Source organism: Panthera onca, chromosome A2 (assembly GCF_046562875.1).
Source record: "Panthera onca isolate mPanOnc1 chromosome A2, mPanOnc1 haplotype 2, whole genome shotgun sequence".
Taxonomy (NCBI): domain Eukaryota; kingdom Metazoa; phylum Chordata; class Mammalia; order Carnivora; family Felidae; genus Panthera; species Panthera onca.
This window is the reverse complement of record NC_138340.1, coordinates 62102630-62121241: the sequence shown is the minus strand read 5'-3', so window position 1 is coordinate 62121241 and position 18612 is coordinate 62102630. Positions and strand designations below refer to the sequence as shown.

Below are 18612 nucleotides of genomic sequence, written 5' to 3'. Positions count from 1 at the left end.
ACTCCGTGACCAAACAGCGGAGGAGAGCAGATCAAAAACACTAGGAAGAAAGGACCACAGCACCATAAGCACAAAGCATCACCCGAGGTGACTGAGCATCCAGAGTCCTGTGATCAGCTCTCGCTGCCTTCCGGGGACGGGAATAAGGAAGGGGCTGGCGAGAAGGAACGGTCTGGGGTGCTGGCCAAGGCCCACACTCGGAGGCTCACACCTGCTGGACCAGGAAGGAGGCCCTGAGGGACGTCCTGCTTTCAGCAGCCTTAACTCAAGGCCAGTATGGACCATCAGGGAGCCCACGATGGCCACACCACAGGTCGTGGCAGACCCGGGGAGGATCGGACCGAACTTCACCACTCAGCCTCTTCTGCTGGTCTGTCCCACCTCTCTTGGGCACAGGGCACAGGGCCCCCAGGCCATTCACAGAGACAGAGAGGACACCCACCCACCTCCCCAGGGGCTGCGGTGTGTCTGAGCATCACACAAAGCCGCTGTCCTCAGTCTCTGCAGAGAGGTTGGGTTTCTGTGTCTGATTCAACGTGGGCATTTCCCTCAGGTTCTGAGGGTCACTGCTACTCCTACACCAACCAGAAATGCCCCCCACCCAGCACTGTGACCCGCACACAACTGTACGGGATGAAAGAAACACAGAGGCAGTCTAGCAGCAGTCTCTGGTCAGACAGCCCCGCCAGGGACAAGCGGGAGGGCAGACCAAGAGCCGCGTGCATGGAGAGCCCGCAGCACTGGATGGGGCCGGAGCTGGGGCAGGGGGCTGGGGTGCAGAGCAGAGACCACACAGGCCACGCAGGGACAGACTGGGGCCCACGGAGAGCACATGGCACCTCCTGTGTCCAAGCCCAGGAGAGTGTGACATGTTCCTCAGGAGGGATACACAGGGCCGGGGTCACAGACAGCAGAGCTGTTCGAGGAGGTGACAGGAACAGGAGAAAGCCAGGAACACGAATCCCCAGGGCCTGGCACATGACCATCATTGCCCGAAACCAGGGTGAGCTCACCAGCACACCTGGTGGCCCAGGTTCACGTACACCTGTTGGAGCTCCCGTCTCAACACACTCGGGAACGTACCCCCGGGGACAGCACCTCCCACACACCACACCCTCCCTCAGGTCCAGGGAGCCGCCTAAGTCCTATGACCACGGTGCCCACGGTGACCTTGTTACCTCTGTGTGTCCCTATTCACCTCCATGTGACCTGCCCACCTCCATATGACCCGTTCACCTCCATGTGACCCACTCATCTCTGTAACACCTGCTCACCTCCCTGTCATCTGTCTCCCTGCAACCTGACCATTCTCCATGTGACTGGGTCATCCTCGTGTGACCCTGGTCATCTCTGTCCCCCTAAAACAATGCCCCTCTGTAGCTGGAGTACTCCTTGCCTAAAGCAGGTGCAGGGCTGGAAGGAAATGCTTCTGTGATGCTGAACCAGCCTCTCACCAGGCACGGAGGGGAGGGGGCTTATGTGGCCCTCCTGGGGGGCCTGTGCCATGTCCCAGTGACCAGGGCAGTGTCCTCTGCGCTCTCAGACCATCTGCTCTATTTGGGATCAGCTCCTGTGATCTGTTTGTGGAACCCCTTGTTGGAGGCGACAGAAGCCCGGCACATATGAAACCACCAAGGGCGGTTTTGCAGGATCAGTATTTAAACGCGTTCTGAGCGTGTTGCCCACAAGTAAGGTCCTGGGCACCCTTCCAAACTTCAAACAAGCACACATCACTGCACGAAGCACGCGTCTCTTCCTGGGCAACACATGGTCCGTCTGGCTTCTAGTGCCCCTCCCGGCCTGGGCTTCACGTCCTGGAGGCACGCCGGATGCTCTCCCGTCCTGGCTGCCCACAGCGTCCACGCCGGAGCCCCGAGCCACCGCTCTCCCCAGCAGGCACACAGGCAGAGGACCAGGCCCTCGTGAGGGGCCAGCACCCACAGACAGCCCGGCAGTAGGGCCAGGAAGCAAGCCACATTCGCAGGTGGCAGACAGCTTTTCCAGAAAGTAAGGCATCAGCTGGGCCCAGAGCAGGACTCAGAAAATGTGCTGTCCCCCCAGTGAGGCTGGGGCAGGGGCGGAACACGGACTGAGGGGCAGACCGTCTGGTTAAGGGAGAGGTGGGCAGCAGAGTGGGGGCATGCAGGGCCACCTCTCTCCACACACCTTTGTCACACCTTCCCTCCAGTCAGGAAGCCCCCCCCCCAGGGAAACTGAGGCCCCACAGGCCGGTCACTGAGTGCCTGCCCGCCCTGTCCACACTGCTGAAACCCCTCACATGGAGAAGGAGTCAGTGTCCGGCAGGCAGGGTGAGGTGGGGGCAGAGATCTTGGGGTAGGGGGAATCCACACCCACATGGCCAGAGGCCTCCATGCCCCCCCACCCCGCACCTGCCCACCTGCCTCTCTTGCGTCCCTCACTCACTCCCACCCCCGGGGATCAGGGTCCCGTGGCAGGTGACACAACAGGCCACGCTGGCCCCCTAATCAGCATCAGTGACAAGGTCACCTGCTGGCAGGTGTGGCCCAAACGGGCTGATAAGGACCCAAGCTCGGGGAAGGGCATGTCGGGGTCCAGACCAAGCACCCCTAGAGCTGCAGGCTGGCCAGTGAGGGGGCTCCAATGCGGCTACCCCTCTTGGCCACCCCTCCCGGCCACTCTCTGGGTTTGAGGCCTCCCCGAAGGGCCAGCCTGCAGTGGTCAGAGCCCTCAGTCCCCACTCACCCCCTCCCTGCTCTGAGGGAAGCCAGCCCCCAAGCCCCCGGGTTCCAGCTGCTCACTCCTAGGCGCTCAGGGCCTCCAGACAGGCAGGCGCCTGCCTCATGGCGCCACAGGCATGTTACGGCTGCTGCCCCCACGGCTCCTTAACCCTGACCCGACCCAGGTCACTGGGTCACGCCCTGGGATGCTGCCCACGGGAGCGCTGGGCTCCTCCTTGTCCCTCGTGCCTGTGCGGTGCTCCTGCCTCCGTTCCTCTAGTGCTCCTCCAGCTGGGTCTGGGGGAGGGGGCTCAGTGAGTAAGGCCCCCAGCCCATACCTCCGGAGCCCCTGGTACCACAGGGGACTGGGCCCAGAGACCCCTCTTCGCCCAGACATGGGCTCCCCAGACATGCCAGCACCGAGCACGTGCCAGCCCCGGGCGGGAGAGGGCAGAGCTCTCCCTGCAGTCTTGCACCTCTAGCCTCGGCACACCCGCCCCATGCACCGGCCTCAGCACACCTGCCCCATGCACCCATCCATCTACCCATCCATCCACTCATCCATCCATCCACCCATCTAACCATACAAACAACCATCCGTCCATCATCCATCCATCCAACCATCCAACCATCCTCTCAAACACAACATGAGCTGGGCTTTGGACCTGTGCCCACTCCAGGCTGGGCTGGCAGGGTCTCCTTGCCTTAGACAGGCCAAGTGGCTCCAGGAACCCCGGGGACCTCATGAGCCAACAGGGGTGACAATCAAACACCTACATCGAAGCACTTCTGGGAGGTGAAAATGTGTGTGTGAGCTCAGCTCAGGGGCACACGTGGCCCACCCTGCTTCACACCAGCCCCGTCACACACATTTTCTCAGACAGGAGCTGAGGCCAATGGTCTGTCCAAGGTGACACGGGAATTACTGCAGAGTGACAGTGGTGCAGAGCCCTCAGTCCCGCCGGTGCCGGTAATGCACGTGGGTCACGGAGAAGCAGTCTCCGGTCAGGGAGCCAGCATCATCGCGAACAAGCAAACCTCCCGGAGCCATCCACCATGGCAACACTCGCTGCAGAAAAGGCAGGGCACAGCATCTCAGACGTATCGCAGGTCCTGATCCCACCTGACCGCAGAGCACAGGAACCACAGGACCACCCGGCTCGCTGCCTCAGCAAGAAGTCCTGTTCCCGCCCCGTCAGCTCCGCAGATGCTGATGTTAACAAAGAGACACAGCCTTGGGTCATCAGCGGGGCACAAGGCTGCCGGCGGAGACTGCAGCGCGCCAGTGGCCAGAGCAGCAGGGAAAGCTGCCCAGGGCCCCTCCTGTGTTCCCGGGGAGGCGGCGGTGGGTCAAAGCAGACCCGCCCCATGGACCCCAGCAGACAGCCAGTGAGACAGGCGCTTCAGGGAAAGGGACGGATCACCTGGAGACAGGTGCACACAGCCCCCAGGCGAGCAGCGAACCCCCACGCCACAGAGGCACCTGCGGACCCTCGAGGGGGCGCCTGCAGGGAGGGGTGGAGCTGTCCACTGCGGCAGGCAGGCCCCTTCCCCCCGGCCGTGACCAACTGGAGGAGACAGGCTCTGAGTGGAGCCGGAGGTGGATTAAAAATGGACAGAACTGGGTCTGGCACGTGGAGATGAGACCGGTTCCTGCAGTGACCACAGAGCCCCAGATCTAGCCAGGAGGTTAAGGGCCACCACCCGGAGGGCAAAGGTAGGAAGGCAGCTATCAAAAAGCATGAGACCACCTTGTGTCTATGTCCCCTCCCCGGGAGGCTCGGGAGGGGGCTCCCCAGGCATCTGCTCTGCCAGTCAGGGGCGCAGTGAAAACACAGGACACCACAACGGACGGCGTCTCCCACGACTGGGACCTCTCCCAGCATTTGCCTCACTGTCATTCTCTTGGTGCAGGTGCTGACCACACCCCTCGTGTCCCCACAGCCAGTTTGCAAAGCAGAACATCCACCGTCACTGGGGAGCACACAGAAGGGCTCGCCGAGCGCAGCCTCCCCCCCACAGCCCCGAGCTGGGATCACACGCCCTTGGCAGGGCCACCTTCTCTGGCCCTTGTCAAGTGAGCAGCTGCCACACATGAGGAATTCTGTGCGCTGGCCTGCGTTTCATCGCCTGTCGTCCCCACTAGGCCTCCCTGGCCACCGCCTCTGGCCTCTCTGAGCGCATCTCAGAGCCAGGCCTTGACCCGGCAGCCTGGGCCCCTCCAGCCTGCTCCCAAATCTCCCCGTGCCACTAACACCACAGCTCGGGGACAGGTGCCTCCCCTGCGGGCCAGCCCTGTTACCTACAGGACATGGCCCCCTGCCCCCACCTAGGGTACACTCCCCATCTGCACACGTATTTGTTACATAAACCGTTAGCTGCATGCATGCACCAGAGTGATGCGGGCTGTGCTGACCAAAGGATCATCTTGAATTTCACGATCACTGAAAAATTTCGAGATAAATAACCTAACCCAAGACGACCCTTTAAAAACCACAGGCCACTGCTGAGGGTGGGCCACACCTTGAAGGCCAAAGGTAAGAGGAACGTGGAGGCCAAACAGGGACCCGAGCTGTGCGGGCCCTGAGTGGGTGGGAAGCATCTGGAGACCACCTGGAGACAGCAGACCCCGAGGTGACTCCGGAGTGCAGAGGGCCAGGCAGGCACTGCTCCTAGAGTTTACAGAGCCCCGAGGCGAAGCCTGCCACTGCCCACAGTTACCAGGAAGGACACGGTGCACAGAGGCTGACACACGGCCAGGAGTGACTGTCACGTTCCAAACAGGCATGAACTCCAGCTCCCACTGAGCCATCCCCAGATCCTGGGCGGGGGGGGGCGGGGGGGGGCTGGATGGATGGGCCTTGGGGGTCCCGTGGCTTCAGTGCTGCTGGGCTTGTTGAGAGCAGATAGATGGCCTCAGGACAAGGGGACTCGGGATAAGGACCCAGTGACAAATCCTGGGGAGTCAGGAAGTGCACACAATGCAGGGCTGCAAGAGGGGTGTGAGCAGACTGTTGAGACAGACGGACTTGGATGTGAGATCCAGACAGCGGCAGAGACCCTGGCCTCTGGCCGGACACAAGGTCGGGAAAGAGTCAGTGCTGCAGGAGGGAGCCGGGAACACCGGGCTCTGAGGGGCGCTTGGACCATTAGAGTCAACCGGAGGCCTCTGGAGAGGCTCATGCAGGCGGCCAGCACCCACCTGCTAGAGGAAGCGCAAGGTGACCCCAGCCCTTAAAATAAAAATTGCAAGAAAACAGGGACCGCCCTTCTGAGATCTTCCCGTCCTCTTCGATTCCTTCCTCCCACCTTCGGGGAGAGACCCCAAACGTGAACAAGGAGTCCACTGCGGTGTCATCTGTCAAGGTGACCAAGCAGTCCTCTGTCCTCATCTGCCAGGGGGCTGGGCCCCCTCCCACGTGTAGCCAGCAGCTGAGGGCAGCCGGTCCCCCAGCCCGGCTCCCCTTTCCTCCTGGGAAGCCCCCTCCCCATGTCTACACTGCAGCTCTGTCCCGGCAGGAGGGCTCTAACCAACCACAGTCAGGGTATCTCAGAGGCATCCTCACCAACAAAGCTGGTGCCCACACTGCACATCCAGATGCCCTGCGGGGCCATTCATCCAGCCAGAAGACCACCATCCCCGCCCTGCGCAGGGGAGCCCTCAAACAGGTTTCTGGAGACAGGATCTTTGGAGAGAAGGCACACTTGGGGAAGACTGGGTAGGGGCACCTGCCTGGGGAGCCCCAGGGCTCCCCCCTCCACGGCAACCACTGGGACCAGAAGTCCCCACGTCTTCCCACAGTCTTTCCCATGTCTTTCTCACATGTCCAGCCCATCTGATGACACAAACCCACCAGTCTGGAGATTTTCCCGGGATTCAGGATTTTTAACTCTCCCCGGGAACTATCTGAGCTCGTGGCCGCAGGTGCGCCAGAAATGGTGGCCACGTGGATTAGCACCTACTGTGCAGAAATGAGGAGGGAGGTGGGCTCAGGTCACCGTGAGCCCCCCTGGGATGAAGGCCACGAGTGGAGGGGAGAGGAGGCATCACCGGCCACGCTGAGCGGAGACCCCACCCATCCTGGGGTCGCCTCCAAAGAGGCCTGGGCCGGGCCAGGGGCGCTCATAGTGGGCCCACGGAGACAGCTCCCACAGGAAAGAGACGGCCACAGCCATCCGGCAGGCCCTCTGGGACAACACCTGCACAGGTGAGCACTATCCAGCCCAGACAGAACTGCCCGCAGTGAGGCAGGCCACGCCTGGGCGGCCCAGTGAGCCGGAGGCTTCTCCCAAGAAAGATGGCGCAGTCTGCATGCACGTGGCTGTACCCGGCCCAGGGTCACGCTCAGGCTTTAGGAGGCAGGCGGTGACACAGGAAAGAAGCTGCTGGATGTATCTCATCCCAGAGAGCCCGCATTCTCGGTGGGGGTGGGGGGTGGGGGCTTTGGAAGGGGGAGTAACACACACCAAAATAACCAAAAATAATTCTGTGCCTATTGAGACAGCACCTCAAAATTTAGCCAGTCACTGCACACCCCATACCCCAGGGTCACTGCCCCCATAGCCCGGGGTCACTGCACCCCCACCTCGTAGTCACTGTACCCCCATGCCCTGGGGTCACTACCCCCCCACCTCGTGGTCACTGCCCCCCCCATGCCCCGGGGTCACTGCTCCCCCCCCATCCAGAAGAATCAGGTCCAGGGTCCTGGGAACAGAGAAGGATCCAGGGAGGATGCAGACACGGGCCCACCCCTCGCCCCACGCATGGGGGAGCACAGGACGTGAGCCCCAGAAGCATGGCTTGGCCCTGCCTGGACTGCACTCACAGAGCACACAGAGGGGAGGGGACACAGGCATCCCGCCCCTGGTCACTCGTGCCCACGCTCGAACCTCTCACCTGACCCCCCACCCAGGCAAAGCCCAAGTGGGCTCACTTCATGGGCAGTCACCCCGTGAGGTCACCCGAGGTCATGGAGCCAGAGGGCCCTGGGCCCCGTGTCCTTCAGGACAGAACTCGGTACTACTAATTAATATAAGTATGCCCTGCGAGCGCCTCCAAGCGTGTGCCCATGTGTGTGCAGGTGGGTGTCTTTGTGTGTGTGAACATGGACAAGTGTGAGGACGTGCATGGCACATGCATGTCTGAGTGTATGTGCACTTGGTAAGTGTGTGTGTGCACGTGTGTACTGTGAGTTTGTGCACGTGTGGGTGTGTACTGAGGGTGGGCGCGTGTGTGTGGGTGTGTACGTGTGCATATGTGTGAGTGTGTGCACATGTACGAGTGTGTGCACGTGTGCCAGACCTGGGGCTGCACATGACCAGCACCACCAGGTGTGCAAGGTCCCTTCTGCCGGCCTGCTCAGCCCCTCGGTGCAAACCCAGGTGCCTGCAGCAGGGGTCGTCACCCAGGCCACAGGGCCACCCCCCTCCCCCAACCACAACCGACAGGAAGTGGTGGGACACGCCCCGAGGACACTCCGTCTGGACAGATGGCCTGCCGCCAGCATCCGGGGCGTCTCTTCCAACATTCGGCCAAGACCAGACGCGGATTCACAGAGCCGGAGAAAACGCGCAGGTCCCAGGCCACCAGCAGCTGGTGGGGACCAGAGGTGGCTCTCATCCCACTGAACACTGGGCCACAACCAGCAGACCGAAAGGTGCCTGAAGACGTATCCGCTCCTACAGAGCCATGGAACCACCCGGAGGAAACCGAGGCACGGGGGTAAGTCCCCTGCCCGAGGTCCCACAGCCGGGAACTGCACCCCACCCTCACACAAGCCCACCACCCCGTCTGGGTTGGGAAGTGGAACAAGGATGGTTCTGGGCTCTGAGTCAGCAGGAACACAGCACAGTTACCTGTCCCCCAGGGCGCTGAGCCCTGGCCCTCCAGACGTCGGGGGTGGGGGACAAGAGAACGGTTTCGCCGAGAGCCTCCGGGTTCCGGAAAGGGCAGCTGGGCAGCATTCACAGCAGGTGGAGACAGTGGCAAGCAGACACTTCCCCACAGAACCCCACTCTGGTCTGGGCCAGGCAGCAGCCCCCACGCCCACTCATGTGACCCCTGCTCCCCACTGCACCCCAGGGGGCCCCAAACAGAAACCTGATCAGACCCCTCAGCTAAAAAGGCTTGAAGGGCGTTGGTGCTGTGTTCTGAAGAAACCGAACTGCTGGCGTGCCCTGCAGCACCCACCTGAGTCCTTCCGTGCCCACCTCCCTGGCTGAGCCCAGCCCAGCAGCCGCAGTGCCATCCATCCAGGATCTTGGCTGGAGCACTGGCCTCAGGAAGTTGCCCTGAGCCCTCCTTCCACCCTGTCCCCTCCATACGCCTGCGAAGGTCACACAAACTCCCCAGCACTGACCGCAGTCCCGGTTGGTGACCGGGGTCCCTTGCAGACTGCAAATCCTGGAGAGAGGACCTGTTCCCGTGGGCCCCCTCCCCCTTCCCCTCCCCGGGGGCTGGCACCCAGGCATGGATCGCAGAGCTATCCAGAGAAGGTGAGCGTGCCCAGTCTGTCCCCGGCGCCTCCACCGGTCCACCAGTGGGGCCAGACTCCAGCACACGCACAGTTCCAGGGTCCTGGCACATGCTGGGGCAGCAAAAAAAGCATATGGGACCACCCTGAAGGGAGCAGGCCAGAGCCCTGGCCTGAAGCTGGGTGGGTACCGTAGGCGTCCAGGCCCCTGCTTCTGGTCAGCAGATTCTGCTGCCCCCAGTGTGGGCCATCCCAGGTGCTTCTTCAGGTTAGGGCCCGGCGGGGAGGACAACACAAGTGAGTCTCCGAGGGACACGCCGGATTGTGGGGAGGGGACCCAGGGGTCAGGCAGGCTGTGAATCAGGTGTTCCCCGGGGAATGCCCACAGGACGCAGACCTGGAGGCGTGGGGGAGACACCCCTTGCCACCGGGAGCTCACAGAGTGCTCAGGGCTGTAAGCCTGCAGGTGGTGGGAAGCCCAAAGTGCTAAGAGCAGAGCCCCGCCCAGCCACCAGAGGCCTATGGAAAAGGGGTGCCGCTGAGGACAAGAAGGCTGTCATGGGGGCACTCCTCACCAAGGCAGAGAACCCCACTACCCCCCCCCACGCCTTCACACAGCAGCAAGAGGACCCACCTGTCTTCCCCTTGCAGCCCCCACCCAGCAGCAAGGGGTCAGCCAAGACAGGTGGCTGCACCAGCAGGGGAGCAAACAGGTGACAGGGCCCAGCCAAGCTGGGGGAGGAGGAGGGAAGTACCAGTGGGGAGAGGGGCCAGCCCGGGCCTGGCTGGGGTGGGGGGGCAGGGGTTGGAGGCCAAGTCAAGGGGGTCCAGCAGGGGCAGTGCCCAGCTGGAGGAGGGGCCCTACTTGGTAAGGGCCCAGCTGTGACCAAAGGGCGGCAGGGGCGGGGCCTGTGGAGGGAGGGGCCGGGGAGCCAGTGCTGGGGCCGAACAAGGGGGCTGTGTGGGGAGGGGGGAGAGCCAGGGAGGGGAAGGGGAGGGGCCTTGGGGTGTGGCAGCAGGGGGACCGGGGCAGCTGAGGGACCAGCAGGGGAGGGAAATGAGGGCAAGGGGAAGGGGGAGGGAGCACTGGCGGGGGAGGAGCTCGGAAGGGGGCGGGGCACAGGAAGGGACAGACTCCCCCCAGCAGGAGGAAGAGCCGGCGTGTGGGTGGTGGGCACGAGGCGCATCAGCAGCCTGGTGGCCTGGGCGCCCCCTTGCCAGCAGCACTAGGGTTCCCCCAAGAGCTCAGAGGAATTGGAGGAGGGACACAGGGGGATTCCAGCCAACTCCCACTTCGCCAGGACGAGGGGATGGTGGTTTCTGTGGTCCTATCAGAGGTTCAGAAGAGGGGGAGGGGTGCACTGAATAGATTTCACTTATGAGGATAGGCGACCGAGCAAAACCATTGTGCACAACACAGTGGACCCTGTGTGGGCCCACTACAGCAATCTTACCCCACCCTGGCCCAGAAGTGGGTGTTTGGGGTCCGTGGGGGGTAGGAAGCTGGGGCTGGCAGGCACGCAGAGCCCTCCAGTGGGGGCACCCTGAGCCAGCCTCTCTCCTCCAGGCACACCCCTCTCCCTGCCACCACCCCAAGGCCTCCACCTTGGCGTGCACACACACAGTCCCCAAGCGGCCACTCTGTCCTCGAGTCCCTGAGTACCACCACCGGGAGCAGGGGGCACATGTGTCCTCTCCCCCTTCCCTCCTCCTCACCCCTCCCAGCACCCCAGGATCCACTCACCACCCCACCCCCATACCCCCACCTGGGCCCCAGGTCTCCAGGCAGACCTCAGGTGTTCTGGAACAAAATGCCTTCAATTCTGACACATTGCTCAGTTAAATAAAAACAAATTGCTTAGTTTAGATGCAACCAGTGGGCAGGGAGCAGGGGCACAAAGAAGGAAGGGGCTCCTCCTGGGGGCTGGGCTGGGTGGGGATAAAACCATGTCCCTAAACTCTTTCTGCCCTGAGGGCAGCAGCAGGCGCCCCTCTAGGGAAGGCGGTCTAGCACCAGCCCCAATGTCAACTGTGCAGTCGTGGCCTCCTGGGTCCTCTTAGCCTGGGCCAGCCTGGGTTCCACAGGGTCCCCACAGCACATGAGCCACATCCCAGAGCTCCACACAGCAGGGCAGAACAGGGCTGCTGCAGGAAACCCCAGAGCCTCCCTGAGGAGGGGCAGAGGCTCTGGGAGCCCCCACGTGAACCCCTCAGTGCCCAGAGCAGCACTCCCCAGCACACAGAACACCCCATGCATGTGCAGTAAAGCCAACAGCCTGGCACAGACTGCCTCAGTCACCCCACCCCTGCACAGCCTCCTTTGGGCCTCCACCTCCAGCCCCCAGGGCTTCCGCTTGCCCCGAACAAGACCCCGAGGAATACAGGACCATCCACACGCGACCACCCTGCAGGGTAGCAGGGACACTGGAGAGCATCGGCAAGAAGCAGGGGACGGGCCTGACACATGGGGTCCCACCTTCCCCGCCCCGCCTCCAGGCCAGGCTGCCCAGCTGCCCCAGGACAGGTTGGTCCACACCTGGGGGACACCCAGGCCCTCACCAAAGTTTCTCTGCACCCTCCCATCTGTTTGTCCACATCGCCACCACCACTAGTGTTTGTAGACTTGAACAGGAACATTCTGAAGGAGCCCAAACACAGTGGAAGCAGAAGACTCTGAATACGAGCTGTTCCAACAGATTTCCAACGGCGCCCCAGCCCTGCAGGTGGGGAAACTGAGGCCCTGGGATGGATGGGGGCGTGCGTTGCCCCGCTGCGGGAACCCCTGAGGATCCGGGCTCCCTGGATAGGCTCCCCTCCCCCACAGATGCAGGGGCCCCTCTCATCCTGGGGGCAGAGCTCCCTGTGCCCAAGGCAACTTTGCAGACTCTTTCCTCTCCCTGAATTCTCTAAAAGGAACAAGCGGAAGCTACGTAAAAAAAATTGTTTCAGAAAAAGACAATAGTACAGCTTTTCACTGAATCGACTGAACCTCGGGTACCCCAGAACCCTAGTGGCCCTGGCCCTGGGCCTGTCCAGGTCAGCTCGGGACCGGCACCACCGGGGGCTGACCTGGCCGCTGGGCCTCCCCTCTTGTGCTGGCAGGGAGGCTGTCGCGCTGGGGGGCCTGGCTGTGGGGGCCAGACAGCCAAGGGGGGGGGGGGGAGGGCTGCAGGGGAGGGGTTCAGGAGCACCTCCTGAGGCCATCAAGTAAGGGCCACATGCTGCCCACGAGAGGCCAGAGGGAGGTGTGCTGGAGAGCCCTGTGGGAAGGAACCCCCTCCCCTCCCTGCGTGCAGGCAGCCCTCTGGCCCTCTTCCCTTTTCTCTGCCTTACCTCTGTCTCTGGCTTTCACCCCTACTTTCTTCCTCTCTCCTCCCCACCTCCACAAGCCCCTTCCTGGGCCCCCCCCCCCACCGCAGCCTCTCTGCCAGCTCCCTTCCCCCCTTCCCTCCTCCTCACCACCCCACCCCCCGCCACGTGCTGGCCTCTCTGGGCCTGAATGCAGGTCCAGCATTGCACTCACAGCCCCTCTGACCATGTGGGCCCCTGCATCCCCGTCGGGGACACCTCCCTCGGTCCCTGGGTGGTCCCTGCATCCCCATCCCTCGGTCCCTGGGTGGTGGATCCTGGTCCTGGGCACCCCCCCCAGACTCCCCTGTCTGATTCCCTCACCTCCTCCTTCTTCCCAAGCTTGCTCTGTCCAGCTCCCCTCATCCCATCGCCCCCACCTCCTCCATCTGCCACATTCTGTCCCTGGATGGGCTCGCCCACCTCATCGGATTCCCCCACCCTCCTGCCAAAACGCCGCCAGAGACAGAAACAAAACCCTCCTTCGGGGCCCTCCAAGCCCCTGTGGGCTGGGCTGGGCTGCACTTCCCCCACCCCCCCACCCCTCCCCACCCCTGCCAGGCTCTGAAAGCCCCACACAGCAAAGACATCTGCCTCCAGGGTCCTGGGGCCCAGGGAGGAGCCCGGGGGGAAGCGGCAGCCTCCTTGTTCCCGCTAGTGTCTCACCAGTCCGCCCAGAAGGCAGTGACAAAGTTCAGGCGCTGCCAACCTGGGTCAGGCCAAGGCAGCGCGGGGGCGGCAAGGACCAAAGCCCCATTCGACCTTGGCAGACGTATCTTTCTAGACCAGAGACGGGTCCGTAATGGGTGCCAGAGTGACTGGAGAGGACCCAAATCCTCGTCCCCTCCCCACGTCCCTGGGGTGCTGCAGGCCGGGAGGGGGACTCTGCACGCGGTCCAGGCGCGCTGGAGAGGCGCCCAGAGCTGTGCGCACAGCCAGCAGGAGCCCTGCCCGCCCCGGAGCCGATCGCGCGCCCACTTTCGGTCCCTCCTGCGGGATGTGTGCCGCCAAAGAGCGGCAAACCGGGATCTGGCCCTGCTTGGCCGCTCCCCAGCTGCCTGACCTTGGGCCAATCCTTGCCCTCTCCACGCTCGCGTCTCCACGCCCCACACCCAGGGGCGCTTTGTGGACGGTAACTCGGAAAAGAGGCGGGCCCTCGCAGCCCCCCACTGCGTCCTCAGCTCGCTGAGTGACCTTGAACGCCCCCCCCCACACACACACACACACACACTCGGGGTGTCAGTTTCCCCACCTTCCCAGTCAGTTGATGCGCACCGGGCTTCCAGTGTCCCCAATCCCTCCCGGGCAGGTGTGCCCCAGACCGGACCAAGGGCGCGCGGCGGCACTTACCGTCCTCCAGAGACGCGGGCGCTTGGCGGGTACCAAGGTGGCCGTGACCACCAAGTGCGAGGCGGCCACCACGAGCCCGAAGCCGATGGCCAGCAGGCTGCGCACGGGCAGCAGGGCATAGGACACGAAGGTGACCAGCAGGAGCTGCCACACGCCCTGGTCGGCGGTCGCCGGCCCCGAAGCGGCGCCGGCGAGGGTCCCCGCGGGGCGGCCGAGCGCGAAGGGGCAGCACAGCAGCGCGAAGGTGAGGCTGAAGAGCAGCGCCAGCTGGCCGACCTGCTGCAGCTGGGGCACCTGCAGCGAGCGCACGTTGGTGACCACGAGCAACGCCAGGAAGAGCACGCAGTGCGCGGGGTGCGAGCCCCGGGCCAGGCCGACCGCGGGCCCCGGCGCGCCCAGCAGCTCGGCCAGCGCCAGCGCGCCCGCCAGCCCGCTGAGCACCGCCAGCGCCTTCAGCGTAGCCGCCTGCTCCAGCCGCAGCGTGTAGCCGCGGAACAGCGCCTCCAGCTCGGGGCACGCGAACTCCTCGTCGCACGCCCGCAGCCCGCGCCGGCCGCCCGGCCGGGCCGCCCGCTCCGCGCCCCCGGGCTCGCCCGCGCCGCCTCCGCCTCCGCCGCCGCCTCCGCCTCGGCCGCGCGGCGCCCCCGCCATCTCAGCGCCATGCGGCGGCGGCCGGGGCGCCGGGGCGGGCGGGCGCGGGCGGGAGGCGCGGGGCGCGGCGGGCCGACTCGGGGCGCCGGCTGCCCCGCGCGCGCGCGCGCCCGGAGCGCGTCCCCGGCCGCCGCCGCGCCTGCGCACTGCGCCGCCCGCCCCGGGCCGCGGCGCTCCGGCGGCCGCGCTGCGACAGCCCGGCCGAGCGCTGAGCCGGGGGGCCGCGTGACCTGGGCGCCCCGCTGCGCGCCGAGCCTCAGTTTACCCCGCTGGGCCGTGTCTTGGGGCGTGGAGAATGCTAGCGTCGCGCGCTGAGCCCCGGGGGTGGGGGGTAGAAGGGGGGAGTTGGGGGGAGCCGGGGTTGGGGGCGTCTCCCCGCCCACTGTGTGAGTCCCGGGAGAAGCAGGCCCCTCCGCTCTAGAGGCGCCCTGGGGGCGCCCCGGGGCCTGCGACGCCCCCTCGCGGGACCCTCGCGCGGCGCGCTGGACGCGCGTCCCGTCCGGGGCGGGGGCTGCGAGCCCTGGTAGCCGCGGCCGTGGCCTCCTGGCTGCCCCGCGAGCCAGGCCAGAGTCCCGGCAGGCGATGAAGCTGTAGGTGCAGGGGTGGGGTGGGAAACGGCGTCCCGTAGGGGGGACGCTGCAAACAGACGTGATGGCGGCACGCATTCTCCCAGCAGGAGAAACGCGACCGTGGGTCCCACCCAACGACTCCCGTGCCACGGCTTCTGCTCACTCGGTCCAAGGGAAGGGGCTTGGTGCTCACACTCGCCCCAGGGCGGGTGCCTCCGTCCGCCCTCACACCCCAGGATGGGGAAAGCAGCTGGCTTCAGGAGGCTTGCGGAGAAGTAAAGGCTGTCGGCAAAACCCCTGACCCCTGCGTTATGCCCTGCTGCTTCTCATCCACCCCTCCCTATGCGAGGACCAGGAACTGGGGGCCCCAGAAATCACAGAGCCCAGGAGGCTAGCCCTCTGCAGGGGTCCTTCCCAGGTGACTTCCAGACCCCAGGATGCGGTTGGTGTGGCCCAGGCACGGGTCTGTGTTAGAGGCACTACAGGGATTTCAGTCGGTCCTGGGGTGAGAGCCACTGGCCTGGCAGTGTGTTTTTGTATGGGCTCAAGATCTAGAACATGGGGCCATACGAAGTTGCCATTTTTGTTAATTGCACAAAGCAGTCACACGTCAGCTCTGATCATTGTAGAGATGGCACCTCAGGGTCTGCCTGGTCAGGAGCTCACACCATTGCATTCTCGACAGCTGGCATCAGCAGGTAGTCACATACTCGGTGGCCACCCCACCCCTCCTCCTGGACAGGCCTCCCCACGCAGGGCGCCTCCTCTGTGAAGCCCTCCTGACTCCCCCACCCCTGTACTGCTTCCCTGTGTGTGTCCCCAATCCCCCTAGGACCCTGTGCTCTATCTGATCACCTGGTCACTTGTCCTTGTCCCCTCTTGGACCTGGCAGCCCCCGGGGCAAGGGGAATCTGGAAGTCACCTGCCTACCCCTGTTCCTGGCTGGCCTGGCAAAGTGCCCATCTTCCTCATCTTGTCCCCACCTGTCCCCAGCAGTAGCACAGTCTGCGTGATCTTTCAGGCATCACCTATCAAGAGTACACTCTCTTGTTAAATGTATGGTGTAGTTTTATGTCCTAATGATCAGGAAAGGAAAGCTGAATAATGTCCAAAAGTTGGGCAAGCCACCCGAGAATGAAGGCATGAAGTGTCCTGGGGCCAAGTTCACAAGCCAACAGAGCCCCCTCCCTCACCAACACACCCACAAGATGATGTTGGCACCCACCTCTTTCCAAGAGCCCGCTCTCTGTTGGGGGCGGCAGAAAGAGGTTCCAAACAGGGACAGCACCCTTTGCTCACTGCCACAGGTGCGTGTCCTACTAAAGCACCCAGGGCCACCGGTCACTTTCCTGTCCGTCATCCAGTTTGCTCCGTGGCTGTCTGGAAAGGAGGAATCGCGTCCTCATTTTGTCGCTGAAGAAGCAGAGGCCTAGAGAGGCTTGCACATTGCTGCCCGAGTCACAGAGACTGGAGGTGCCAGGGCCCCCAGGGAGCCTCCTACTGCATGCAGGGGGGCTGCTGGTCCCGTTTGCTGGGTTGAAAGACAAGGACTTAAGTGGGCAGTTTGCAGCCAGGGATGACGGGCAAGCTGTCTGAGACACAGTGCGGTGCCCACGCCCCGTGCCCTCGTGGGTGTCATCGGTTTAATCACGCGCTGAAGTCCTAACCCCGCGGTACCTGAGAATGTGACCTTCTTTGGGGCGAAGGTCATTACAGGTGTCCTTCAGACAAGGCCACACTGGAGTTGAGCAAGTCCTCCTCCAGTATGACTGGTGTCCGTATACAAAGAGGACATTTGGAGACAGACACATAGGGAGAAAGCCTGAAGGCAAATCACGCCGCCAGAAGCCAAGAAGCCACCAGAAGGCAGGAGCCTCCCCCCCGCCCCCCACCGCCCCTGCCACCAGCGCCTTCCCAGAGAACTCAGTCCTGAGACGCTGTGATCCCAGGCTCCCTCCCAGCCCCCACAGCCGTGAGAATAGATGTCTGGTGTCCAAGCCCGGAGGCGGCCCTGGTCCAGCAGCACGCCCAGCACGTGCCGTACCCTGGGTAATGCTGCCTGTTACGCAGGGTAAATATTGACCCATGGCAAAGTGGCCGTGCAGATGCAGTCGGGAAATTATGCTCCTCCCGTAAGCACCAGGGCCGCTCGGGAGGTGAGCAGAGTAACCCATGTGTGTGTGCTAACTCTGGCCCTCCTGCTCAGGTGGCTGACAGCCATCTCCCACCCAGCCAGCTCATCATTCAAGGCAGGACGCCAGCCTCCCATGCGTCCCTCTGACTTTCCATCGCTTACAAATCTGTCTCTTTGCATCTGAGCCTTGTGCTTCAGAGGAACCCCCTGAACTGGCCCGGATCGTGGGTGGGCATGGTGTGGCATGGGCCCAGCCTGGAGCCTGGCCCAGCGTCATGGCCTTCCCAGGGGCCGTGTGGTGTCCTGGCTAAGGGTGCAGACCTGTGCCATGCCGCCCAGCCGTGTGACTTTGGGCAGGTTACTGACCCTCTCTGTGCCTCATCTCCACACAACGAGGATGTAAGAGTGCCTTGCTCACAGGCGGTCGTGGGCTGAGAGCCCCGAAGCTGCCCCTTGTAAGCACGGAGTAGAGACAGCTGCTGGGCCTAACAAGTCGGTGTTCTGTGCCCGCAGGAACGGGCGGGTGTCACGCTAAGTCTTGGAGCCGAATGTCAGGTAAGCCAGCTTCTGTCGGGGAGTGTCCCCCAGCTCCTGGGACTTCTGCCGGAGCTCTGGTTTCCAGACGAGGTCTCTTCCGGGCTCCCACTCTGTACTTTGGGACAGAGTGTCCCCTGTGGGTCTGTGGGACACACTCGTGGAAATGCAGGCGAGTCAGGGAAGGGAAGAGGCGGCCGGTACTCAACAGGGAACCACACTCAGGAAAGCTGCATCCGTCGGATCCACTGGGGATACGAGAACCGCACAAGAGGCCCTGTTCGCTGTAAGAAGCCCTGACCTGGGGGCTCAGCCTCCCCATCCCCTGGCAAGCTGGTGGTTTGGGGACATGCGGAGCCCGTGAGCGCACCGTGCACAGTGAGTGGAAACCGTCAGAGGACCTGTTCAGGACGGACGGGACCCCAGCCCGAAAGTTAGTTCCCTCGCTGACAGCCGGATGGCTGACACTGGGCGGCAAGCGGCCGCAGCCTCAGACCCACGGCGCAGAGGCCCGCGGAGGCCCCAGCCTGACTCTGCAGCCTGGCCGAGGCCACAATGGGGAACGTGGCCCCGGGCGGCTGGGACCGAGGTTGAGGGGTTCCTCCGGCTAACGTCGGGGCTGCAGTTAGAAAGGCAGGTGGGTGATCACGGAGCCACATAGCACAAGTGGCAGGAGGGACTCACTAGCCTGCCGCTTCACACGTCTCTGTCCCCATGCCTTGCCGGCCAGGAAGGCCAACTGGGCGGCCTCCCAGCCAGCTCCGCCACTTTCCTCCGTGGGGCCCTGTGTCGCGGGTCCCGGGGACTTGGCACCCTCACCTCTGCGCCAGGGTCTCAGAGCGATGGGCACCAGA

At 63.8% G+C, this 18612-nt stretch overlaps 1 protein-coding gene across 1 annotated transcript in view; it reads right to left on the bottom strand.

Annotated features, from left to right (window-relative positions):
* ADCY1 (adenylate cyclase 1) overlaps nt 1-14604 on the bottom strand; it is a 113177-nt gene extending 98573 nt beyond the window's left edge. Inside the window, exon 1 of the mRNA XM_060632062.3 lies at nt 13871-14604. Within this exon, the coding sequence (XP_060488045.1) occupies nt 13871-14521 (651 nt within the window). The 5' untranslated portion in view covers nt 14522-14604. The remainder of the gene's footprint in view (nt 1-13870) is intronic.
* Between the last annotated feature and the right edge of the window lie 4008 nt (nt 14605-18612).